General features: G+C 40.0%; 4 protein-coding genes across 12 annotated transcripts; 2 read left to right on the forward strand and 2 right to left on the reverse strand.

Moving 5' to 3' along the window:
• Positions 1 to 346: 346 nt before the first annotated feature.
• LOC117567800 (GPI mannosyltransferase 4) lies at positions 347 to 5,457 on the forward strand. 3 transcript variants are annotated; one of them, XM_034248033.2, is made up of 3 exons: positions 347 to 599; positions 655 to 2,542; positions 4,938 to 5,457. In XM_034248033.2, the coding sequence occupies exons 1-3, from the start codon at positions 431 to 433 to the stop codon at positions 5,335 to 5,337; spliced, it is 2,457 nt and encodes an 818-aa protein (XP_034103924.1). In that variant the 5' UTR covers positions 347 to 430; the 3' UTR covers positions 5,338 to 5,457. The 3 variants fall into 3 exon arrangements, with proteins under 3 accessions (XP_034103924.1, XP_034103922.1, XP_034103923.1); XM_034248031.2 differs by lacking the exon at positions 4,938 to 5,457 and having other exon boundaries at positions 348 to 599; positions 655 to 2,871; XM_034248032.2 differs by lacking the exons at positions 347 to 599; positions 655 to 2,542 and adding an exon at positions 4,775 to 4,925 and having other exon boundaries at positions 4,987 to 5,457.
• Positions 5,458 to 6,121: 664 nt separating this feature from the next.
• On the reverse strand, positions 6,122 to 20,615 carry LOC117567799 (prominin-1-A). 7 transcript variants are annotated; one of them, XM_034248024.2, is made up of 19 exons: positions 20,021 to 20,615; positions 18,043 to 18,382; positions 15,204 to 15,259; positions 14,906 to 15,138; positions 14,625 to 14,812; positions 14,261 to 14,356; positions 13,414 to 13,625; positions 12,654 to 12,810; positions 11,604 to 12,129; positions 9,585 to 9,876; positions 9,198 to 9,451; positions 8,055 to 8,471; positions 7,772 to 7,999; positions 7,534 to 7,677; positions 7,280 to 7,447; positions 7,024 to 7,209; positions 6,778 to 6,861; positions 6,644 to 6,709; positions 6,122 to 6,402 (listed from the first exon to the last, which is right to left on the reverse strand). In XM_034248024.2, the coding sequence occupies exons 2-19, from the start codon at positions 18,335 to 18,337 to the stop codon at positions 6,315 to 6,317; spliced, it is 3,690 nt and encodes a 1,229-aa protein (XP_034103915.1). In that variant the 5' UTR covers positions 18,338 to 18,382; positions 20,021 to 20,615; the 3' UTR covers positions 6,122 to 6,314. The 7 variants fall into 7 exon arrangements, 6 of the variants coding, with proteins under 6 accessions (XP_034103915.1, XP_051859744.1, XP_051859746.1 ...); XM_052003784.1 differs by lacking the exon at positions 20,021 to 20,615 and adding an exon at positions 18,438 to 19,940; XM_052003785.1 differs by lacking the exon at positions 20,021 to 20,615 and adding an exon at positions 18,438 to 19,940 and having other exon boundaries at positions 6,309 to 6,506.
• On the reverse strand, positions 15,838 to 17,011 carry LOC117567801 (NSFL1 cofactor p47). The gene has a single exon (XM_034248034.2). It carries the CDS (start codon positions 16,900 to 16,902, stop codon positions 15,868 to 15,870), a length of 1,035 nt encoding a protein of 344 aa, XP_034103925.1. The 5' UTR covers positions 16,903 to 17,011; the 3' UTR covers positions 15,838 to 15,867.
• A 2,294-nt stretch (positions 20,616 to 22,909) lies between the features above and the next one.
• On the forward strand, positions 22,910 to 25,449 carry LOC117569266 (pickpocket protein 28-like). Its single transcript, XM_034250367.2, has 7 exons — positions 22,910 to 23,398; positions 23,456 to 23,719; positions 23,782 to 24,298; positions 24,349 to 24,488; positions 24,549 to 24,679; positions 24,732 to 24,972; positions 25,058 to 25,449. The coding sequence occupies exons 1-7, from the start codon at positions 23,121 to 23,123 to the stop codon at positions 25,332 to 25,334; spliced, it is 1,848 nt and encodes a 615-aa protein (XP_034106258.1). The 5' UTR covers positions 22,910 to 23,120; the 3' UTR covers positions 25,335 to 25,449.
• The last annotated feature ends 797 nt before the right edge of the window (positions 25,450 to 26,246 follow it).

Genomic DNA, 26,246 nt, shown 5'->3' on the forward strand with positions numbered 1-26,246 from the left:
TATTGTTGTAATTAAATGCAAACGCAATTTGCATACCTCTCGCTAATTACTATGTTCGCATTGTATATGTGTGGACGTATGTATTCATATTTATACTGAGCCTATTAAAGGAAATATTTATTCTTAGATTTGTCGATAGTACCGATTTGACAATAATAATAAAAATATTCGTTTTGCACTGCTGGTAATTTGAATTGCGGCGCCAATTTCCAATTGTACTCTAACTGTATGTAAGTTAACAGTGCCACATTGAGTATAACAGTGTTGTTTGAGTATTACAGTGTTCTAACATTTACAACATCGGCAGGTCATAAATGGGGCTGCCAATCTAATCAATACAGTCTAGATGAATTTTGTAAACAAACACAAAATCAACTCATAGTTGGCTGTGTTATTTTAAATTTTTGGTAATTTTAGCAATTTGGCAAAAATGCGCATTACCAGGCACTTGTCCCAGCTGTGGGAGAAGGGAACTCCCGTCGCTGGGCACCTGAACACCTATTTCTTCTTTGCGCTTCTGCGTGTGCTCCTAGTGTTTGTGCCGCAATTGGGCTACGTGCATCCTGATGAATTTTTCCAGAGTGTCGAAGTCATGACAGGTGAGTTGACATGATTACAGCACTTTCGCACAACTATATGCATATTCATTGTCAGGCGATCACTTTCGATTGGAGCACACTCGCACCTGGGAATTCAACAACACGATGCCTGTGAGGAGCATAACGCTTCCTTGGGCTCTGCTTCGGGTGCCATGGAGTTTCTACGAATTTGCGGCTTTGTATGCGCGCAGCTATTGGAAGGTGGAACTGATCAATAGCTATGCGTATTTGGTGTTTCCTCGCCTAATCTACACGCTAATCTCGTACAGCAATGACTGGTGCTTGTATCGCATCTGTCGATTGTATGGACTGCGCCATGAGATTCGTCTGCTAGCATTGGGCAGCTGCTGGGTGTTGCTTGTCTTTGGCACACGCACCTTCTCCAATACCCTGGAACTAGCCATGTGCTCCTGGTTGCTCTGGCTCGTTGCCGAGTCCATGCTGAAGACCAATACGGTGGTGTACAAGAAGGAATATCTGGAGGAGAAGTATGACAAGGCGGCGTCGATAAGTGAGCGTGTTAAGATATGGAAACTGAAAAATGCTTTGCCGGCACACAACCTGCAGCACTTGTTCGCCATGTCAAGCATCTGCGTTGCCGGCGTCTTCAATCGTCCCACATTCCTACTCTTTGGTGCGCCCATGGTATTCTTCTGGCTGCTCCGCGGCATGGGCACCCGAAGTGTCAACTTTCGGGACTTCAATCTACGCATTGGACTCTTCTGCGTGTGCGCCTTGCCAGCGCTGCTGCTGTTCATATTCTGTGATTCGTTGTACTACCAGCACTTGACCGTGGGCGAGCTGCACATGCTGCATTTGGGCATCGACAACTTTGTGTTCACGCCTTGGAATTTCATCAAATACAATCTGGACTCGGCTCAGACAGCCACGCATGGCGTGCATCCTTGCTATGTGCATCTGCTGGTCAACATGCCACTGCTCTTCAATGTCCTCGGCTTCGCTTCCCTGGTGGCCTTTGCTCAGCTGCTGTTGCGCTTCTTTTGCGCTGAATATCAACTGCTGCCGCGCTTCCAGAGCATTGTCTCGCTGATGTCGGGTGCCATATTTGTGCCGCTCTTCTTTCTGTCGCTCATCAATCATCAGGAGCCACGCTTTCTGCTGCCTCTCACATTCCCGCTACTCCTACTGCATGCACCCAAGCTGGTCACTGGATTTAGCGCGACATATCCCTTCCAGACACAGCATCGGTTGCTTCGGTGGCTCTATGAACGCATCCTCTCAAGGCAAGCCTCAGCTCCGCATCTCTTGCGTATCTGGTATGTGTGCAATGTGGTGATGACGCTCTTCTTCGGATTCATTCACCAGGCGGGCATATTTCCACTGGCTCAGCAGATGTCTCGCGTGGTGGCCACGAAACCAACCGCCACCCACGTGCATCTGCTCACATCCCACACATACAGTCTGCCATTGCATCTGGTGAACGTGCCCAGCTCGCGAGTCTTACACTTCAATCCACAGACGCATCAACGCTATCGACACCAGCGCGACTTCTTTCTATATGAATATGGAGGTCTGGCATTGGACACTGTGATGCACAAGGTCAAGCTGATATCGGGGAACTGCGAGCTGAAGCGCAATGGACCGACTCGACTACGCTATAAGATGTATCTGGCTCTGCCCGCTTCGTTGAGTGGTGAGCTGCACGAGGCGCTGAAACGTTCAAATGCCAGCAGCTATCTGAACTTCGAGTTGCTGTCTGTCTTCTATCCGCATCTCTCGACGGAGGCCTTTCCACGCTTGCAGGGTCGTCATCCCTGCGATGTGGATGCACCACATTGGACGCATGACGATTTGAAGGGCACTTGTGCCGTGGAGCAACCGCCCAACTTTAGCTTATCCTATTTAAGTCGACAATTCAGCTCGATTGTCCATCAGTTTGGACTAGCTCTCTATGAAATTGACGTGCGACGTAAACAGCCGCGGCAAGAAACGCATATGTTCCATGAGGACACCGCATCAGGAACGCCGCTGCCTAAGTCACCAGCGTAACAACTGGGCGTGTCTGTGGCTGGGTGGTTTGCAATTCCTGTCCAAAGTGTGTCTTATAGCAATACCAAAGATTAAGCTAAGCATTCTCAATTGTCGCCATCACAAATTTGCTATTCTAGTCAACAAATTTATTTCTTTGTATATTGAATGACAAAAACATTCCCGCTTTTACCCAAAATATCTTTGCCCATTTAATTGGTTTATTAGAATAATTTTTAGTCTAATTCACATCTATTATCATTAAACGCTTTATAATAATAAAACAATATTACAATTAAACTTTTAAGTGAACTCTGCTTCTGGTAGATATTTTATCTATTACATGCTTTATATTCTTTATTAATTTTAATGGCGATTATACTGGTGTTCCAAATGGAAGGTGTCTCGAATTTTTGAATAATAATGTATTTATACAGCTTCAGTCGAGGGTGCTCGACTGAGATACCCGCTATCCATTTAAAATAAAACCATATCCTAGACATATACCAAATTAATATAACGAAAAACTACTAAAATATACTAAAGTCAATATTTGGTATATCGTTATAGTACTACATTCAAAACAAACTATACAGACCCAAATAGAGTAGGCGATTTTTGTAATACAAAATTATTTCTGCAATAACTTTTTATACCCGCTACCCATAGGGTAGAAGGGTATTATAACTTTGTGCCGGCAGGAAATGTATGTAACAGGTAGAAAGAGGCATCTCCGACCCTATAAAGTATATATATTCTTGATCATCGTCAACAGCCGAGACGATATAGCCATGTCCGTCTGTCCGTCTGTGTGTCTGTCCGTCTGTTCGTATGAAACACTGGATCTCAGAGACTATAAGAGATAGAGCTATAATTTTTTTGGTCAAGTTGGTTTCAAATTTTTGCCACGCCCACTTCCGCCCCCGCAAATCAAAAAAATCGAATAATAATAATTTTGGTATATACTATAATTACTATAGTAGTTATGATTCCTGAAAATTTGGTTGCGATCAGATAACAATTGGGGAAGTTATTAAAGAAATACTTTTGTGTGGGCAAAAACGCCCACTTACTAGGGCTTTTAGTTGCTTTGGCCGACAATCTGGTACATTGTGCCGTCTATGGTATATTTTCAATGGTGTCCTGTATCGATATACCAAACATACCATTTGGTATATTTTTTAGTATTTTCGGTATATTTTGAAAATAATACTGCAATATTTTGCCCTTATTAAAAATGGGTAGCGGGTATCTCACAGTCGAGCACACTCGACTGTAACTTTCTTACTTGTTTATACCCGTATTAACATATAACTTTGTGCCTGTAGGAAATGTATATAACAGGCATAAGGAGGCATCTCCGCTCCTATAAAGCATATACATATATTCTTGATCAACGTCAACAGACGATACGAGATAGAGCTATACTTTTTCGACAGGATTTGTTATGTTTGCACGCAGATAAAGTTTGTTTCAAATTTTTGACATGCCGCCCTCGCAAATTGACAAAACTCGAATAAAAATTCCTGAAAATTTGGTTGCGATCAGATAAAAATTGTGGAAGTTGTCTTAGTTGCTTTGGCCGACAATCTGGTATATTTTGCAATCTATAGTAAATCTTAAATGTTGTACCATATCAACATATCAAATATACCATTTATATTTTTAAAGTGTTTTTGTGGTATATGTTGAGAATAACACCGCAATATTTTGCTATTATTCAAAATGGATAGCGGGTATCTCACAGTCGAGCACACTCGACTGCAGTTTTCTAACTCGTTTTTTTTTAAATGTTCTGCATTAATATACTATTTATACCATGTCACTGATGTTTAAATTATGCTAAAAAAATGTATTAATAATAATAATATATATAAAATTTAGTGTACTGTACTCCCAGTCAAGCAAACAATCTGAGATAACTACCTTAAATTGAATTACACATTTCAGTTGTCGCGAATGACGGAGACATGAAATGGGAAATATTAATCCATTTGACACGCGGCGGCTTCGATCGATTGACAAACATTTCGCTCTAGGTTCTGTATAAGGTGCGGCATCCGCGTTCATTGAACGTTATCAAGTAATATACAAAAATCAAAGAGAAGTTTGAGATACAAAAAAAAATAAATAAAAAAAAAACAAATAAATATGTTTGTTATTGTGTTCTAATTCAACTTTTTATTTGGGGCTGTCTTAAGCCGTAAACTCGTTTGATAGAGTCTGACGTCTAAGTGTAAGCAAAGCAATTGACAATTTCGCTATAAAACTGTCGAATTAATTGGCCAAAAGCATCAGTCGCTCAACACAAGTCAAGCAACCACTTCCAATATGAAAGTAAGATACAAGAAAAATCCTTATAAAAATATGTTTATTTAATCCTCAAATACTTTTTCAGTTCCTCATCTGCCTTGCACTCTTCGTCGCCGTCGCTCAGGCTGGCTACATCGCATCTCCAGTTGCCACTTATGCCGCAGCTCCTGCCTTTGCTGCCACCACCTATGCTGCTGCCCCTAGCTATGCTGCCACCTATGCCGCTGCTGCTCCAGTGACCACATACTCCGCTGCTGCTGTCCCAGCTTACTCCACCTATGCCGCTGCTGCTCCTGCCTACACTGCCTCCGTCTACAGTGCTCCTGCTTACGCTGGAGTGGCTCCAGTGGCGACTTATGCCGCTCCTGCTTACACTGCTCCTGTTACCACCTACGCTGCCCCAGCTGTCATCAGCCCCTTCTTGAAGAAGAAGTAAACTGTATTGACCATATGTCCACATATTACCTATGCCGATGAATTGAACACTTAATAAAATGAACTTACTACTACACGTGGATTCAATAACAAATCCAAAAAACTCAATTTGTTTGTGTATGAAATTCATTTAAATTCATTCGTATATTATTTACTTTATACTTTTTATACGCGGCTTTAGTACCATCATTATCAGAACTGACTGATGTATTTTTCCATTGAACTATCAATGAGCTTTGAAAAGAGGTAGAAAGTGAAATTTTTCAAAAAATGTAGCTTGGTTTTTGGAGTATATGACTTTTATAGTAAAATAAAGTATGTTAATAATATTTTGATTGAATTTCTTAGAAATGAAACTATTTCTTTATTTTGTGTTTCGACATTTGATTGGCTAGTAGTGAGAAAGATACAGTATATACATATGTATGTAGTACTCGACTGAGAAGTACCCATACTACTAATTTTCAATGAAAGCAAAGCAAATCAGTAAAAAACGCAATTTTTGCACTAAATTACAAAATTAATACTGATAAAATACTAAGAAACATATCGAAACGCAATTTGATAGATTGCAAAATAAACCAGCTTGACATCAAAAGTAATAAAGCCCCGAATGAAGCCCAATATGTTAGTTAACTAATGTTTGGGTGCCAGCCATTTTCAATAAATATAGTGGGACCAATCACTCACTTTCTCTAGAATTAAGTAGTTTCTTAATGGTTTCAGATCTTTCTTTTCAAATAGAATTCAATTAAAAATACATTTTATTTAGTATATACTTTGTATATCGTATGTGATTGTTGCACCATTCTTTATTTGTGATTTAGTCGCAACTTAAATGCTTAAGAATTATTGAAAAGCTTGATACTATCGTAGACTAGACTGAATAGACTAAATTCATCCTAATAAATCAAAAATATTGTTATGTTGAAATACAAAAGATATATCTTAAGGGTAACTAATTAGCAAGCTGGGCTCTCAATGGCGATTTGGTGTAGGTGAGTCAGCATCTTCGAAGACAAAATCCTCCTCTTCGTTCCAACGTACAGTGCGTTCGCCGCCGCTTCTGATTTTGGATTATTTCGATGGGTTGTTGGGAGCGAAACGGTTGGCGGTACAAGAAAAAAAGGTTGAGTTTTCGGTTAGGTTCAGATTATATAGTCTTTGTCGCTGTGAACACATAAGAATTTGTATGCGCTTGGATTGGTAATCTTGTCAAGAGCTCAATATTCGATTAGAAATCAAAAACCAAAAGAGAAACAAAAAGCAAAACTCATTCGATAAATGTTCAATAACGTTGGTAGAACCTGTTCATCCCGGTCGTCGGTGGCGGTGGAGGCGGAGGTGCGCTGCGTGGCGGAGTGCGACGTGCGCTAGAATGAACAAGGGAGAAATCAAATGTTTGCTTCAGAGCATGAATTGCTTTTCGCATTTTGCTTACGCAGCGACGTCCGCGTCCAGATGTGCTCCAGTACCGTAGGTATCGCTCTCATCCAGATCAAATTCATCGGTACCAGTACGTTGGCTGTGGGGAAAAGTGAGATGAGTTAACTCAGTTCTACATAGATTAATGGGAAATATCAGGTATTACAAATCGGAGATGACAGCGACTGAATGTGACTAGTCTTAAGTGGATCAAGATTTGGGGCCAGGATTGATTGTTGAGTTGGATGGATGGATGACTCACAGGCGCTGGCTTCGCTTATTCACAATATCCTGCACGGCTCGGGCTGTCAATGAGACCTTGCTCCTCAAACGCATCGGCGTTCGGGGCATTGGCACGGCAGCTGGCACATCGGGATTGACGCTCAGAACGGGCGTGACCGGACGACGTGCCACTTGGCTACTAGCTCTGTCCACATTCGTACTACGCCTTGAATAAAATATTGTGTCGCTAGAGGCTGAGGGTGTTACGGTTAACTGACGCTCTCTGAGACACTTACAACTTGGGCTTAGCTTGCGATTGGGATCGATTATCCGGGTGCTGCTGCTGTTGGCGACGGTTCTCGAATTGCCGCAACTCGGGACTGGCGCTGGACTTGGCCCTCCAGCCGCTGTCCTGCTGTGTCTGTTCATCCTCAAAGTCTAGCTCCTCAGTACCTTGGCGGCGACTGCGGCAGCACCAAGTAACAACAACGACAACAGAGAATATCCTAGGTCAGAAATGAAGATGGGAGGGATTCCTTGCTCAACTTACATCGGTGCCTTGATTTTATTTCTCGACTGCCAAATGTTGATGATCTTTCTAGACTGACTGCTTTCGCGCTCATTGGAGTTGGCTCTACTGGGTGCACTGGATGAACCCCAATTGTCATCCTCGGGCATTGGTTCAGCGCGACGCCTAATCGAGGGCATAGATGAAATGTTTGAAATGAGCTGAAGATGGTGATGATGTGCCGCTAAGCTGCATCTTGTGTTGTTGACTGTCTACTTACAGCTGCTGGCGACTTCGAACTGGGGTCATCGCCATTTCTCGTCCCCGACTCAGCTCACGCTCTCGGCTCCGCTGCTCGCGATCACGTCCTCGCTCACGATCCAATTCACGTTGCTCCGACTCCTGTCGCCGCTGCTGTTGTGGGTGATGATGCTGTTGGTGCTGCTGTCTCGATGGCGTGGAGTCCTCGTCAGCTATGTCTAAAGTTTCCTCAGTGGCAGTGCGTCGTCTGTGAATTACAATATTATTACTGTCTTTCTCTTCATTTGCCTCTGGTCACTCACAATGGTGGTCGGGAGCGTGCTGTTGCGCTGCTAGTGCTTCGATCCCGTTGCTGTTCTCGCTTCCCAGCGTTGCTCGTCCGTTGCTTCGGGCGTCCACGTGTGCCAGTTCCTCGCTGGTCCCGTTCACTGTCTCTGTCACTCCTGCGCTGCTTCCCCTTGTTACGCTTCTGTGCCAGCAACATGGCATTCAGTCGCGTCTGTATGGTGATCAGATTGAGGCCAACTGGTGTGCCAATGGCCCAGAGCAACAGGGTCAGAAAGACAAAGAACCACAGACCATTAACAAAGTCCACCAGATTGCGGCACAAAAATATCCGACTGGCATCAAACGTATCGTAGAACGGACGGCACTTGGTTGTGGTATCCCCCAGCTGTGACTCCATTGTGGCTCGACTGCTGGTCAGGTATGTCTTGAGGCTGTTGAGTGGTGAAAGCAGAATAGAGCAGTGTTGACCAAACAAACAATAATTCAATTGGTTAAAGTGCTCGATATTGAGAGCTCAATGCTGAATTGCTGAATGCATCTTTCAACGATTGTTTTATTTGTTATTTGTTGCCAAACTTCTTCAGGCGAATTGCAAGTTGCAAACAGAGAGAGAGAGAGAGAAAGAGTAGAACATTAAGTGGAGCACAGGAAGAATTGCAAGTTGCAAACAGAGAGAGAGAGAGAGAAAGAGTAGAACATTAAGTGGAGCACAGGAAGAAGAGATGCAATCATGACACTTGGCAAACTTAATCAAACGATTACGACTTTCAATTATCTGATAAAACTGCAAAACTATGTACCAGTTGCCACTTGCCATTTACCATTTGCCAGTTGCCAGTTGTTCTACCAGTTGTACTTGAGTTTGCTCGTTTGTTTGTTGGGTTATTTGTTTGTTTATTTGTTTGTTGTTTTGCCTGGCATTGAAAGAGCAACACACACTCGAATGTTAGCACACATATGCACAAATGGAAACACAGACACGCTCTCTTGGCTTGCCCAGCCACAGACGAGACGTACATAGATGGGCGTCGGGAGTGTTGATTCAACTGTAGTCGTTCCATACAAAATCACTCAGAGATTTCAGTGCAATTAACTTTGAAAAGTGCTTCTTCATATGTGTGCATGCTTGTGTGTGTGTATATATGTTCGACACTTACCGCTCTGTATAGACGCGCGTCAGATTGTGACAGATCTCCCCAGCTTTGTTCTCCAAATATCCTTGAATGTTTTTCAAGTGATTGAGTGTCTGATTAACCTGCTTCGCCCAGGGATCTCTCTGCAGCTCCAACGCAGTCAGATGGTAAAGTATTTCATTCTGCAGATTCTCAAGCGGCTGCAGTATCGAAGCTTGCAATCGTTTCGACCGACTGCCCAGAGTTGTCATGCGGGACGAAGTGGCCACATCTTGAATCTACAGTGATTGCAAATGCACAATTATTGGGACTAAACAAATGCTCTACCTTGTATTCTTGACCGATACCCGATCTCAATTTAAGCGCCTTTAGGTATAATTAGGAACCTTCTAATTGAATGCACTAACTCACCTGGAGGGCAACTCGCTGCATTTGATCAATGAACGTTGCCAAATCCTTCTCGGGCGTGGGTGCGCCAACACTGTTCCGATACGTGGTCAGATTGAAAGCGGACGTTTGCAACATGTTCTCCAAAATATTCTGAATAGATTGGGTCAGCGAGAGGAGCGTTCGCTCCGATACCGAAATGGCATCGATGGCCGTTGATACTTTCGGGAATTGTTTTAAGTCGGCTATTTTGGTTGTATTAACGAATGCATCCAATTGAAAGACATTGTACGATGCTTGATTTTGTTCGCAGCCCCTGGTACGCAGCACATTACGTATACGCCGTGTGTGTGTCAATCATCGATATGGTTGCCATTGGTTATTGTGTTTCGTGTTGTGTATTTCATTGTTATGCGAGTGCGAGTGTAAGTGTGGGTGCGTGTGTGAGTGCACAAAGTTGTGAGTTATTGGGTGTTCGTTGTAGTTGCAAAGAAATGAGAAGAGATTTTTGGTTTACTTTTCCGTTTCAATGTACGTTCAGCTCGGGCTGCTTTTGCCCCAAAATCCCGGACACACACATTCCCCCACACACATACGACAGTTTTATACAGTGTTGCAAGGGGGTGGCGGGTGGCGTGTGGCCTCTAGCAGGCAGGAGGGGAAGAATATGCGGTCATGCATATTCTGCAACGCTCGCATGCATGCGCATTTGTATCTGTGCAGATAATTGGAATCGGGCTTAAAATTTGTGGCTACAAGTGCTGGTCGTGTGGTTGTGTGTGTGTGTGTGTGTGTGTGTGTGTGACAACGACGGCGACGACGGCCAAAGGGTGTGGCTAGTACAGGGCTGTGGCTATGGACTGTGGTGCTACAACGGGCTATTCTGCGTAAAATTGAGTGCCATGTGCGGCTAACAAAACTCATAGGGCTTTCACAATTTTGCGGCTTGGCTGTCTCAACTGCAATCTAAAGTCTCTCGTCTCGAATATCTTGTCCTTAGGCTCTTGTCTCCAGTCTTCAGTCTCGGCAGGGAGTGTGCATTGCGGTTGGCATAATAAGTGTTTGGGCAGTGACAAGATTTCGTTGCCAGTTATTTCCACTTTTGGAATTTACATACCTAGTGTAAATTTGTGATAGTGCTGTTTGGTCTTGGGGTAATTAAACACGGCTTATGGCTTACAAACATGTGAGCTTCTCAACATTCACTGAAGCATGCGCGAGGCAAAAACATTGACCTATGACATGCCAATAAGGTCTTCTAACTTGCGACACTTTTCAAAAAGCTAATTGTTCATTTTGGTGGTAGAGGTACGACTTGGGGAAGTGTTCTATCAAAATTACAGGCACGTACAGTATCAAAGTAATTGGATTATCAAATTCGTTACTTGCTGGTTTATCGGGTTAAGGGTATCTGGGAAATCTAAGCAGACGTATATTAGTACTCGTATATGTTATGTTTACTCACAGAGAAAAATTACCTTCTAAAAACAAAAATGCACATTAAGCTTTTACGATTTTACAATTAGTTTCAGAAACTGTATCTAAAACATCAATTTTAAAGGTTAGACATAACGTGATTTGTAGTTTTTACGATTTTACAATTAGTTTCAAAAACTGTATCTAAAACATCAATTTTAAATGTCTAACGTGATTTGTAATAAACTTTTTAAATAAAATATACTTCATTATATATTGTATGAGTTAATTGACTATGCACTTTACATTCTTGAATTAAGAATTTCAATATTGAAGGAGTATACTTTGTGAACATAGTTCATAAACATTGTTCTTGTTAGATTCTTTTCATTTTACATTTAAAAATGTATACTAATATTTAGAATAGTTTTCATAATCAAGTTTTCTACATAATCTTATTTCAAGAATGACAATTCTAAATATATATTTTTTTTTATATTTAATTAAATATATATTCTCAGTTAACTTTTAAGTAATATTTAAATTTATGATTATTTGAATTTTTGAATTTAGAACGTTGGTTTTTCTCTGTTTACCCTCTAAATTTTATTAGCAGCTGCCACTCACCTGAGTGCTGTGCCCAGATTGACATTGACAACGGAGCGATTAACGCCAGCAGGACGAAGGAGCTCTCCAATGATGCCTGTTTGGGGCTCTGCTGCATACACATAGCCGGGCTTATCGAATAGCTTGCCCAGCATCTCGTAGTTAGGGCCTTGGATGGAGCGACAGAGGAAGACCTCGACGTTACCGCCAATGGCGAGGGAGAAGACCCCATAGAAGGTGAGCCCAATGCTGCCCAGGCAAATGACCAAGACGGTAACGAAGAAGACAATGCCGGACTTGGCGTTCGACTCGCAGAGGAAGCAACAGTAGGACATTAGCATAAAGAGCAGCACCCAAACGATGACCATGGCGGCAATCCAGCCAATGCCCCAGTACGTGTTCGCCCACTCCTTAAGCTCTATGTAAGTCGGCTCCAGTGCTGGCCACGTTCGATCCAGACGCTCCAGCAACGCATTAATTGTCGATGTCAACAGCTGGGCATTGGCTGTCGTCCTGTGCCTTATGCTCGCCAGCTGCTCCAGCGTATCTGCGGATGGATCAGTTTGGCAATTCAATTAGTGTTCGAGCATTGAGTATTGTGTATCGAGGCCCCGTTGACATTAATTAATATTGTGTTAAACTTGTCGCCCACCTCCAACATTCGCAATCACAATCCAGCACAAGCCAGTGAAAACTCTCTGATTATTACAGAAATTGCATGGCTCGAAAATGTTGCCACTTATATTTAGTGCTGGCAGCTGTCCTATCGTGTGTTATTGATTGTATTGTACACTTTAATTGATAGCAAAATCGAATTTGCTGGCCAAAACGAAAGGAAATGAAACGAAGCGACAACGCACTTGGAGTAATTTCTAAAGGTGATTGTTGGAATATGTTGGAAGCTGGACACATTGTTTTCTTGGCAAAACTTTACAATTTTCTTACATTCAATTTGTCAAGAATATTTTGTGTGTGTTACGTGCTGATAACGAGTGGATTTTAGTTTACTTTTGCAGTAATAAAATTATAATTCGCAATGTTTTCATCTGTTAGTGTCTTGATTGGACTTACAGTTTCGTTCATATGCTGTATCGTGCTTAACTTGTTGCGGGAAATTGCTGAAAATTGAACGTGAGACGCCAACTTCCGATGTCAGATTCTTGACAGTGGAACCAAATTCAATTTCGCCCAAGTATCGCATGCGAAAGATGCTCTGGTCCTCTTGCAGCTGACAAATTGTTACCAAATATAGTATAGGACAATGTTGTATGAAACAAGTAAGTACGCTACAATCGAGTGTGCTCGACTGTTAGATACCCGCTACACTTTTGCAATAAAATCGAAAGAATGCTAAATTAATATACCAAAAAATAATAAAATACACCAAAAGTTCCATTTGGTGTACTAATATACTATTACATTCCGAATATACCATAAAAAGAAAATATACCAACGCAACTTCACAAAATGTTCTGGTATTATAAATACTTTAGTTATTATTGTAAGTACAAAAAATCGACTTTTGCTTTAAAAATACGCTTGTGGGGTCGGAAAAAATTATAATTTTATCTCTAATAATAAATAGATTTATGAATTCATACGGATAGATAGACAAACGGACATGACTATATATTCTTGTCTATTAATGCTTATCAAGAATATATATGGGGCCGGAGATATCTCTTTCTGCCTATTACATAAGTTATGATACCTTTCTATCATACGGGTAGCGGGTATAAAAAGGCATTATGATAGTGAGAGTTCAAATAATAACAAGAGTGAATGGTGAATTAAAGAACCAGCTCTGACCTCTGAACTCTGGCCAACTCACCGTCTTGAGCGCATCGACTACTCCGTTTTCCTCGAAGCTGCGTATACGCAATGTGTCACAGAGCGGACGATCTCGGTACGTGCACTGGCGCTGCAGCACGGATAATTGTATCTGTAGCTCCTCCATGCGGGCGGCTGCCTCCTGGGAGAGCTTCAAAGCGCGTCCGACAGTCTCTTGAAGCATAAGGACGCGATAAATGAGCTCCGCATTCGCTGCGACAAAATCCATGAAAATATTATTGTAGCATATTTATTTGGGGCTAGACCAGAAGTCAGAAGAAGGGTGGTCGGGGTTGGTAGACAGAGTTCTGCTCTAAATTACATATTGTGTGAAAATATAATGCAGTTGTCGTCTTGACATTCGTGCTGTCCTTGTGCTTGTGTCAACTTGTCTCCGGATGCGAATGCCAGCTCCAGCTTCAGCTCAGCCTGTGTACTATGTCTGTTGCCAGTTTTTTTTATAGAGCGACTTCTGATTCCGCTTTGGAGCATGCTGCATCCTCTCAAGTCTTTCACTCTCATAATGAAATTGGGCGCAAACAATTGCTTTTCTCAGTGCACTTCGATATATTTACCATTGGCTGTGCAGCATTCGCAGATTGGAGTATTATTTTGAGTGTTTGATGTTTGCCACAATACAGCACAATCTATTTTATATTTGAATCCGCAACCTCAGACCTTGTCTTGTAGTTTGCACAATCTTGGATTATGTGATTTTAATCCATTTCTATGCAATTTTGTATAGCCTCGTTCAGTCGAACAATACAAAAGGCATTTGGGTCAAGACTACGTTCATGGTGCTGGGCCAAACAATCGGAGCGAAGGAGCACTTAACCTTAAGGACTTACCCAGGCTAAGTGTTGTCAATGAATCATATGCCAGCTCGAGGCCAGTGTGTGCAGATATTTCCGCTTGAATTGGTTCGCCAAGGAGAACATCCACGTCTATTATGTGAATAGAGGAGAACATAGAACAAATTCAGATTCTGGCCACATGAAAGGGAGTTGGAAATGGAGAAGGAGATGGGAAAGGAGTCGGAAGGAGTACACTAACTGCAATAATTCAGAATGAAATGCACAAAGTTTTGGTATGGCATATATGGCATGCTACATATAATATGAATGAGTCGAAAGCAATAAAATGCACAACGGCAATGGTCATAAAGTTGGCATTGCGAAAACTTTTTTGCGCTCTCGGTTTGCACCCACTGACCTTCCAAGTCTTTGACAACTTTCTCGACGGAAACATGAAAGCCATTATCTAGTTTGTGTTTGATTTGTAGATGCGTATCCTTTAAAAAAACCTCGACGTCGTGCACCGCCGACTTGACCATCTCCGGCGTCATCTCAATCCCTGTCGATAGCCGACTATTGGCATAAAATATGCTGAGGTCGCTCAGCCTGAAAAATACCCCAAAATGGAGTTAACTTCAATGATCTATGTAACATTACTTGTCCCACTTTACAACTTTGCCATTGCATTGGTCAACCTACGTGAGCAGTATGAAGACAATCCAAAGTGTGACCACCGAGGCACTTTTGCGACATCGCAGACTCTCCTCCAAGGACTCGTCGCGAATGTGCACCGGGGCGTTTCGTATGAGGTCCACTTCATCCTGTGTGCTCCGACGGCCGCAGCACCAAGCACAGGTGGCAATCAGTGGCACTAAAGCCAGTATGGCAAATATGCTCATCAGTGCGATGAAGCCCGATTCGATTTTAATGGCCTACAGCAAGGAAAGTGTTTTCAGTTTGATGACTAAAGCAAAACTGTATTATATCCAATACTCACATTAGAGGCAAAGTCGATTAGGCTACCATTCTTATGTAGTACATCCCGTATAGAATCTGAGAATATTCGTTATAGTAAATTTTTAAAAATTATAAGAGCATATTATCTATAAATAATAATAAATAAATAATATTAATTATAATAATAATAAGAATAATAATAAAAATGTAATTGGGCCCATTTGCTCAAAAGATATTTTAGTTAAAATTTTTTTAAAATGAAATGAAATGAAAACCATTCTTATTGCACACAAAAAAAGTTTATTTTTTTTCGTAGATTTTTGCTACGTCAACTTCCGCCCGAAAAAATTATTTTCAATTGTAAAAACCGGCTGCAGCTGTTCTCTAAAATATATTTGGAGTGCAGTATTATGCTGTTATACACATAGATTTTGGTATATTTGGTATATTTTAACTGTATTACTGCCTTCGGACTGCTTTGCTTTGTAATTAAAGACCCTCATATTTCATTTTTATGGTTGTTTACTTTAGACTTTCTTTTTTAATTCCACATATGTATTTCTCAATTGATTTAAATTTTAGACTATCAGCTTTAAAGCTTTAAAACCATATTAAGCCGGAGAATATGTAAAAACACATTTAAAATAACTAATAAATTATACATAATTTATGTATTTTTGTAAAAGAGTTTTTATATTTGTCATTTAGTCTTCGTTAATGTGTTGGATGACGACCACATTAAGCAAATCAGCCTCGGATAAGGTACGCAAATCGCTCTCGAGGAGCCGATGCCGTGGAAATGTGGTCATTAACATAAAGTTTACACTAGAATATTGGGGCCTAGCTATGCGCACATATCTATAGAGATCAGCGACTTGGTGTGTGCGATTGAAGTTGGCGGCAATTCGACTTCCATTGGCCAAACGGAACTGGATGGTCGTTACATTTGTCTGCACATTAAGAGCCAGAGCATGCTCGGCAGATTGCTCTTGATTATGCTGCTGCTCCTCTGTGGATAGCACTTGGGTTGAGGGTGCGGGTTCTAGTTGTTGGTTTGGTGTGCCTAAAGGACGCCCTGAGCCCATGAACTGCTTGCGAGATAACTGACGATAGGATTCGTTGGTGTGATCCTGGACACTGAGCTCAATGCGTTGCCCCAGCTCCCGCATCTCATAGGGGAAATCGCCGCGCATTATGGCACGCAGAAACCGTTCATTTTCGGGCACTTCGTAGAGTCGCAATGAGCCATCATCCAGCGAGAAGCCTTCTGACCAAAGGTGAAGCACCACAACAATATGCTCGTTCTCGTCCAGCTCAGAGTCGGTGTCTTGGCCCGTATTCCGTGGTGGCGGGGGATTTATGGGATGAGCACTGCCCAGGCTTACGCCATGTCCCCAGGTACGCATACTGCGATCGCTATCGACGGTGGTCAGGGCCGGAGTTGAGTCATCGATTTGCACTCGCTTCGTTATCTGCACATTCTGAAGAGAACTGTCAGATGCACCATCATTGTGCGTCTCCGGTTGCTCATCCCGGCTATTAGAATGTTGGTTCTTAGCACTTGATTTGTCCGTCGTTATTTCTGAGGTACTCTGTACAATGCGGTTGGCTTTATCGGCCTCATATTTAAGGCTTGCTTGCTCCAAAACCCAGTTGTTGGCCATCAAATATTGTCGTGCTATCTCCTCGACCTCGCCATACTTCTTCATAAAACTATCAAGCTTTTGCTCATTGGACATCTGCACCGCCAGCTATCCAACTATCAACTAGTTGATTAATTTTGATATATAATTTTCAATTATTCATTTTGAGTTTCCAAAAAGCTTTGTCTACGTTGACTTTGCTCTAAATCAACTACAGATTTCCTTCAATTTCATGTTTAACATTCTCTTTAGTTTTTGTGGACAGTAAAATGACTTGCATTTTAGATAGGGGAGCGGCGGAAAGAAAATTCGTGTAGTACACGGCTTAATATATGTAAAAGCTATAAAGCATACGCCAGATGAATTTAGTGTCATAATTTAATCCAATGTAGGACAGAAATGGCATTCGCAATGCTTGAATGGGCAAGAGACACGAAACTTAATCATTCACATTCTGCTCTTAGCGCTAAAAATTTCTTTATTTCCTTTTGCGTGAAGATAAATCCAAATATATGTTCTTAATATCTATAATTGGGGAATATTAAATTGACGATGTATAATTTAACTGGTGGATTACACTATTGAAAAATACCGGAGACTTAATGGTCTTAATTTATTTATCCATATGTTTATTTTCGATAAGTTTCGCACATCTAAAATGCATGAATGAAAAGAATTCTAAAGTTAAGTGTGCGTACAAGATAAAAAAGAAACTCGTCGATTAAATACATCACAAAAATAAATCAACATATTCAAAAAATGTGCCAAAATTTTGTATATTACCAAAAAACATTTTTTTTAAATATCTGAAATTGAAGAAAATCATTTAGACTATAGTTTTGAAAGCATTGGAGACGCTTTATATATATATATATTTATCCAACTCAATTATACGCTATTCTTTTCTTTAACCTATCCTTAAGTAAAATATTTGTTCAACTTCATTTACCAAGAACTAGGAAAATATGCTTTATATAATATATGCACCATAAACGATTACCGCGGTTTGTATTTTTAAAAAGTACCAAAAATCTGTATGAATGATATTTGGATGTTATTACAAAGGCTGTGCTTAAAACGGCATTCAATTCCCTCTCTTCGTTGGCAGGCCGACAAAACTTGACACCAACACACTCACAGACCACGCTGGCACATACAAACCCTGGCAGAGAGTAACCCTGACCCTTCTCTTATCCTACATGTCCGACGACTTCTTGGGCCATACTGTGGACTTACCAAGCGGCAATTCTTCCGGCGTGATAAGCGATAAAAATTCACTAACGTAGGTGAATATAAATGGTCCCGGCGCGATGTCCATGCCTGGTATGCTGTATGTAAAAAATGTGCCTGGTCCAGTTGATGTCGTTGTTGTTTCTAGTGTTGTTGCTGCTGGGGCATTTGTTGTTGCTGTGGCCCTAGACATCGCAGCGGCCATCGCCGTTGTTGCTGCGGCTGCTGCTGCTGCTGACGTGGACATAATTGTTGTTGCGGCTGGCGTTGGCAGTGTTAGATTGTGTATACGTGTGTCCATCTTCGGACAGGGTCCTGGGGCCTGGAATTGGATGTGGATGTGAAGCTGAAATGAATAAAATGGTTGAAGTAGAAGACAATGAATGTCTGCCAACACATACACAGAAGCGCATGATCCCAGCCACAATACACAGGCGGGGTCAATCTTGGCAAAATATTTTTGGAATTTTATGTTCCTATTATGCATTCATATTAATGCCTACCCAACCCCGTATGACACATGCGCCTATAAATTAATAAATATTACGCTGTGGGACATATTCGCATGTTGTTCGCATTGAATTTAATTTGCTGTTGAAATTGTTGTCTATTGTAATTTAAGAGACTTCCGGAAGGCGTACATATTTTATATTAACCAAAGGAATACTTGTCTATAAATAAAATATTATTAAGTTCAATATGATTAACTTTTTTTTAATGAATTCAGAGGGACCACATTCTTCCAATGTCAGTCATGTGTTTATCCTCCCTTATTGCTGGCTTGCATTTTAAATTCTTTCCTTGGCCAAGTTTGCTATTTTCTATTCTTAGCACATATCCAAGGTGCTGGCCCAAATTCGAAATGCATTTAATGTCTGTTAACGCCTTGAATTGAATTTTACAGACACATTCGCTAATTCTATTCCTTTTATTTTGCATTTATTTTTCTTTGTTTTGCTACTATTTGTACTACAATATTTGCTCCATGCTGTCTTTGGCCTCTCAACTGCTGTCAATTGGGCTTTCGAAATTTGCTTTCGTTGCGCGTCGTGGGTAATGACTTTCATTGCCTGTGCAACGTTTTCTCCTTACACATGCATATTTATTTTCGCATATTGTTTTGTCTCGATTTGTAGTTGCTGTAAACTACACTCGGCACTCGGGGTACGCCACACCATTCGAAGGGGGTCCAAGTCGTTGGCGAAGCCCCGCAAGCTTGTTGGAACTCTTTCCTTGACAATACGCCGATGTATTGGAAATACTAATTGCGCTACCTCTGGGATTTACAATGCACTGAATTAGAGCAAACCAATACGAGCGAAACTTAAATAGTCTTGAGCTCAAAAAGTAGGTCATTAAAATGCGATAGCCCATCATTGGGCATGGGGAGAGCGTTTGGCGTTCAATTTCACTCGCTGCAATATATTTCTCTACACTTTTCGCTCGTTTTACTTGCTCTATCTCTTTGTATATCTCGAGTATAGTGAGCTCAATGGACACGAGTCAAGGCGCTTGGTGGTCAAGCTCTTTTGAAGGCAACTTGATACGTAATGTGTAGCGGCGATTGTTAGGAGCATATTAGTCAAAGCCGTTTTATAATAACTACGGGTATAATGACAAAAGGTGGCAAAGTTCATGTCTGAGGTCAAATAAGAAAACCCTTTTTCTCTAATGAATATTACTGCTCACTAAAGATTATAAACTCCGTTATTAAAAGATGTTGCTAGTCATATGAAAGTACCCGGCGTATACTTAATTATTAAACTCAACTCGCTTCAATCGATTTGTGCAATTTAGTAATTAAAGTATGTCGTGTGGTTGTAAAGTTTGATGGATATTGAAAGCAATCCTTTACAGTGGCGAGTCAATGTGAATGTATGCAATGGAGTCAATGAGTTCGATTCGAATGATGACGGTAATGCTCCAGCTGTTGCCAATGCGGAAAAATCTACTAATTAATAAATTATATGATGAGTAAATTTACCTCGTTTACAATTTTAATTGATTGATTTATTTGTGTGCCCTCTCCCACTCTCTTTGTGTCTCGCACACACACTCTCCCTTTTCTTCTTTGATATGGAATTTTAATATTGCTTGTTAAATGTGCTCTGACATTTCACATACGCTTTTTAATTGAAACTCATTAAAATCCAAATGTCAACAAAAGCTGTTTGAAATGTGGAGTTATTTAGACTCATTTCCGTTTACCACATTTAATTTCGAATTTTCTATAGCATTAGCTGTGTTAAATGTATTATTTTTTGTTGTTATATGTTATTTATATGGGAAATGCATTTAACGAATCGTTTACAGTTTGCACAAAATTGCAGCCATATGCAAAATATTCACTTTCACATATTTGCTTTTCACTAATTTGCATCTTCTTGATACTAATTGATAAAACGAATGCGTAAGCTCCTTTTAATTTTATACACCAAATCAATTTTAAGGTTTATTTTATTAATTTTCGCAAACACCAGCCCGTCACAGCATCCTGGGGCTAGATATTAATTATTTGATATATTGTCAATGGAAATATATGTTTTCAATGAATTGTAGCTCGACACGTTTTATATATTCAAAAGACCTCACAAGACTGAACTGACAAACGCTCAAAGCCCCAATAATCACCAAAGAAAACATATAAATTTTCTTTATTTCGTTTTGTGGCAGAAGAGACCGGTAGAGAAGTGTGGTATAATTGCCTATAAACAGTGGTGAATTCTTCATTCTATTGCTTTCCATTCTCAGCACGTGTAAGCCGAGCAAATGGCGGGAAGAGTCGGATAGCATAACCGAAAGTGGGAGAACAGAATTGTATATGAGCCAGTGATTAAATGTTGTGGCAATTATTCAGTGCATTTAAAGCCTGCGATGGCTATGTGAAAATACAGTTTATGTTCAATATTCTCTCTCTTTATTGATTTCATACTTCATTTTGCTTTTTAATTATCATACACAAAAATATTCTTCTTCATTTACAAGTCTCCCCGCCTTCCATATTTTTACGTAATGGTAAATTAATACTTTTGTCATGCTCTTTAACCAATTCCTTATTTAAGCTACAATATTCATCATTTACCCTGAATCTTTATTGTCAATTAAGCATTGCCATGTACATAACAAGTAAGAAAGCTAAAGTCGAGTGTACTCGAGTGTGAGATACCCGCTACCCATTTTAAATAAAAGCAATATATTTTGCGTTATTATTCTCAAAATATACCAAATATACTGCAAAAATACTAAAAATATACCAAATGGTATATGTGGTATATCGGTGTAGTACCGCATTCAAAATATACCATAGACGGCACAATGTATCAGATTGTCGAACAAAGCAACTAAGACCCCTAGTAAGTAGGCGTTTTTGCCCATACAAAAGTATTTCTTAATAACTTCCAAAATTTTTATCTGATCGCAACCAAATTCTCAGGAATCATAACTACTATAGTTATTATTGTATATACCAAAATTCGGAACTCTAGCTTTAATTAATTACGCTTGTTATTCGATTTTTTTGATTTGCGGGGGCGAAAGTGGGCGTGGCAAAAATTTTAAACAAACTTGATCTGCGTGCAAACATAACAAATACTGTCGAAAAAAAATTATAGCTCTATCTCTCGTAGTCTCTGAGATTTAGGTGTTCATACGGACAGACGGACAGACACACAGACGGACAGACGGACATGGCTAGATCGTCTCGGCTGTTGACACTGATCAAGAATATATATACTTTATAGGGTCGGAGATGCCTCCTTCTACCTGTTACATACATTTCCTGTCGGCACAAAGTTATAATACCCTTCTACCCTATGGGTAGCGGGTATAAAAAGCTTATTTCAACTTGTAATAAAATTTTTTTTAAATAATTGTACTGAGCAAGAAAAAAGATAGTAAACTAATTTAAATGTATGATATTAGTAAATTGTTTAAACATAAATATATCAAATAATTATGTATTTTACATTTTGTTGTCTATGTAAATTAAATTCAATATAATAAGAAGTAAGAAAAAGTGGGCTTGACTAAATTTCACAAAAATACCGGAGCTACATTTAGTATATTGATATAGTACTACATTCAGAATATACCATAGAGTATTAAATATACCAGATTATCAGCCAAAGCTACGAAGAACCGTTTGCATTTTTTAAATAACTTTTATCCGATCGCAACCAAATTTTTAAGATCTGAGTGAAAACATAACAAGTGGTGTCGAAAGAAAATTATTTCTCTATCTCTTATAGTCCCTCTATGGGACCTTGTGCCTGTTACATACATTTCCAAGATTGCTTTTGTATTTTTATCTGCAATAGCAAATTAAAGATTTTGGTTGTAATAATTAAAAAAGGATCTAATTAATAAATGGATCTAACCATAGTTAATTTAAAATTCTTTATTATATCAAGATTTATTTTAAGTGTTATTCTACATTTACAGTTAGTCTGCGTCCTTTACATAAAGATAATTTTATTTTTGATGTGGCATCAACGCCGAGCCATATTAAGTTTTTGCAGTCCGATTTCGGGGAGCCCAATTATTTCGACGGCTACATATGTAGATGAGAAAGGCATTGGATGGATTGATGATGGCGGGAAGGTTTCTTTCGGTTTGCGATCTCTTTAATACTTAACTTTAACTTTGCACTTCAGAAAAAACGCTAAATGCTTTCGAGTGCATGTAATCCCTTGTTATATGCAATGTAACATATAGTACATAAGTGTACCTTACATGCTTAAAGTTTTCCCATGCGCTTGCTTCAAAACTCGTTTCTTAAAGCAGCTTATAGCCCTTAACACTCATTCTTAGTATATTTTAAAGGTGATGTATAATAGAATTTCAACTTGTTTTTTGCGACCAAGTATTTGTTATCCAAACGAGCAATTAGCTAAGTACAGGGACAGGACACTGGAGGAACGACCGACCGTCCCCTAAGCACCATCTAGTATTCGCGCCATTTAAATACATCCCAGAGGAGCGTGCTCTGTCACACCCAGTAACCATCGCTGAGCTGACTATAAAGCCACTAGCGCTTTGCGGAGCAGCTTAGTTGAGTCAGTGACGTTTGTGGCGTTACATGGAATATGGCCGCAACTGTGGAGCAAGGGAAACAACAAGGGCAGAAGCTCAGCAGCGTCTTGCCAGGGCCAGAGCTGTTGGCCATACCCGGATTTGACTTTCAGCGCGCGAGCATCACTTCAGCGGCTTTGAGCGATGTGCCGAGTGATGTGATTATTAAATCTCGGATTAGATATGGCAGTCGTCTGTCCGCTTGCAAGGGTCTCTTGCTGGAGTACTCGAAGAGCACGACTATTCACGGCATACGCTATATATTCGAGGTGCATCGACCCATTTACGAGAAGTATGTTTACACTGCAAATAAAAGTTGTACCTTTATCTACTTTTAATCGAAGCACAGATTATATTGGCTAGTATTGACGTGCACTTCCGTCTACTTTGCGGTCTCACTTATTTGGGCAACCTACCTTAAGTGGCAAGACTCTCCGGTGATTTTGGGTTTTGATGAGACACTCGTGCCTGTACACAAGATTCCCTTTCCCACTATTACAATATGTCCTGAAATCAAAATGGAACGGAACGTTTTTGACTATGCTAATGTATCGCGACTGATTTGGGATAAATTCCAGCAGAACGAGGACTTCTCCGACATTAACGAAGAAGAGTTGAGTACAGATTGGGAGACATAGTTATACCGCAAATATTTTATAATCTATCGTTTTGCAGCTTGCAACGCATGGCTGCCACAATGCACATTTGTGACTCGGATGTGGCAACCAGATTTGCCCCTTTGCTGTCGAATCTACGCTCTGGCTTACCGCCACTGGATGTGTCAGAAACTCTTGTGGATTTAACCATTTCGAAGAATGTGACGGGTCCATTTTGCAGATGGAATGGACGTTTCTATTTCTGCAATAAAATATTCGACTTTGTGGCCACCGATGAGGGTATTTGCTATCAGTTTAATGGACTTCGACCCAAGGATATATATCGAGATGAACGTTTTGTCAGCTACGTTGATCCAGATGTGGTTAGCTTTGACGATTACTTCGATGCCGATTTACCTCCTCTCAATAAGATTACCGGAAATTGGTCATTGGATACGGGCTTCGTCGATCAGGGACAAAATTCGTATCCTCAGCGAACAATTGTGACGTCAGTGCGGAATGGATTCTTTGCTTTTTTGCAGGGTCTCGAGCATAACTACGACTACGACTGTCGCAGTTTTAAGCAGGGTTACAAGGTGGGTCATTCTTGACACTCCATATTGTGCACTAACGGTGGAAATTTCAGGTATTCCTCAACTCACCAGAGAGTGTGCCGCTTACCTCAAATAATTATATACTTGTTCCTCATGGTAGTGAGGTTATGGTTAGCGTTCTGCCCAATTATGTCGTGTCCACGAGTAATTTACACGAAATTAGCGCCGAAAAGTGAGAACATTCAAAGGGGTATTTCATTTGAAGTAATTATAATATTCAAGTATTTCGCAGGCGTCAGTGTTTTTTCGATGATGAGCGCGCTCTTCGCTACTTTAAAGCTTACTCGCAGAGCAATTGCCAGACCGAATGCCTGGCCAACTATACCATGGCCAAGTGTGGTTGCGTCAAGTTCTGGATGCCCAGTAAGTGATATGATTAGCTGGTAATTGCCTTACCTCAATCCGTTACTTGCAGAGCCCTTGGATGTTCCAGTTTGTGGTGTAGCTGGAATAGCCTGTTATAATGCCGCACAGGATGAACTTAATGCCTTGCTACAAAATCAGACCATGCAGAAGACTGTAAATCCCAATGTCAAGGTTATGTGCGATTGTATGCCAGCATGCACATCGCTCGAATATAACTTTGAAATCTCTCGTGCCGTGTATAATGCATCAAAAACTATTGCAGCCTTTCGTGAAACATACGAACTCACCGAGTAAGTATATCGTCGTATTATGTGTATAGTACTACTACTGAGATATCAGTAAATTGAAGACTTTTACGATCCAATTTGTTTGCAGTTCTATCGGCTCTCGTCTGACCGTCTACTTCAAGGAGCATCAGTTCACAGCCATTAAGCGAACAATTCTCTTTGGTGTATCAACATTGATATCCAATTGCGGCGGCATCTTTGGCTTGTTTATGGGCATCTCCAGCTTGAGCTTCATCGAACTGGTTTATTTCTTCTCAATGCGCATTTGTGGAAGCTGCAGAGATCGTCGAAAGCGTCAGGCCATTCACCCGATATTCCCAGAAGATAAACAAGAAAAGGATCAATCGATTTCTGCTCCTAACTGATTAGTTTTGGACTGCGAGGAAATTAACGTCATATAAAATAAATTTCGTATATTATAGTATTATAGTTGCGAATTCATTTCATTATATACATTATTTGAAAAGTATCAATAAATGGTATTAGCGAACATTTACTTAACATATTTGGTATTATTGTAAAGCTTTGAAGCACTTCATGCATTCAGCTCGCAAGTTTAAAATTTAAATTATATTTTTTTTAATTTAAATAGTTATTCTTTTGTGGTTTCCTTAGCGTTATTTTAGTTTCTTTTAAGAAATTTTATAATATGATTTTTTTTATATTTGTGTTGAACTAGCTGTGCTTCGATCCAATATAAAACATTTGTACTAATTTAAATTTAACTCTTCATCAAATAAGTCAACAAATGTGGATTATTTAATTTCTTATTCTGTTTGATATTTAATTTTTCCACATAATGTCCAAATATTGAACATTTTACTATATAGTGTGCTATGTTGTTGAAATCACAAGTTTGCTCGCTTTGTATATTAACCAGTAACTGCCATTTAATTGACATGTAATCGATAAGGCTTTTTAACCAGGTTTAAATTAAAACTACAAAATTTATAATATTTTTCTAACCTAGCTGTAAAATAATCTAGTAAAGTCATTTAAATTGCAGGCTATTAGTTGAATTTTTGAACTTAAAATATTCGATATTTATTATATCACATTTTGTTTTCCTTGTAAACGCAATTCCAAATAAAACAAGTAAGAAAGTTACAGTCGAGTGTGCTCGACTGCGAGATACCCGCTACCCATTTTTAATAAAGGCAAAATATTGCGGTGTCATTTTGAAAATATACCGAAAATACTAAAAAAATACTAAAAATATACCAAATGGTATGTTTGGTATATCAATATAGTACACCATTCAAAATATACCATAAACG

This window comes from Drosophila albomicans, chromosome 3 (genome assembly GCF_009650485.2).
Source record: "Drosophila albomicans strain 15112-1751.03 chromosome 3, ASM965048v2, whole genome shotgun sequence".
Taxonomy (NCBI): Eukaryota; Metazoa; Arthropoda; class Insecta; order Diptera; family Drosophilidae; genus Drosophila; species Drosophila albomicans.

Coding starts and splice junctions, on each gene's coding strand:
- LOC117567801 (XM_034248034.2), bottom strand. CDS start 16,902: ATGTCCAATGAGCAAAAGCTTGATAGTTTTATGAAGAAGTATGGCGAG.
- LOC117567800 (XM_034248033.2), top strand. CDS start 431: ATGCGCATTACCAGGCACTTGTCCCAGCTGTGGGAGAAGGGAACTCCC. Junction 600..654: donor GAGTGTCGAAGTCATGACAG/GTGAGTTGACAT, acceptor ATTCATTGTCAG/GCGATCACTTTCGATTGGAG. Junction 2,543..4,937: donor GTGCGACGTAAACAGCCGCG/GCAAGAAACGCA, acceptor GTAAGATACAAG/AAAAATCCTTATAAAAATAT.
- LOC117569266 (XM_034250367.2), top strand. CDS start 23,121: ATGGCCGCAACTGTGGAGCAAGGGAAACAACAAGGGCAGAAGCTCAGC. Junction 23,720..23,781: donor TCCGACATTAACGAAGAAGA/GTTGAGTACAGA, acceptor ATCGTTTTGCAG/CTTGCAACGCATGGCTGCCA. Junction 24,973..25,057: donor GAAACATACGAACTCACCGA/GTAAGTATATCG, acceptor ATTTGTTTGCAG/TTCTATCGGCTCTCGTCTGA.
- LOC117567799 (XM_052003784.1), bottom strand. Junction 7,448..7,533: donor AATAAAATCAAGGCACCGAT/GTAAGTTGAGCA, acceptor GTGCTGCCGCAG/TCGCCGCCAAGGTACTGAGG. Junction 6,710..6,777: donor CTGGACGCGGACGTCGCTGC/GTAAGCAAAATG, acceptor TGTTCATTCTAG/CGCACGTCGCACTCCGCCAC.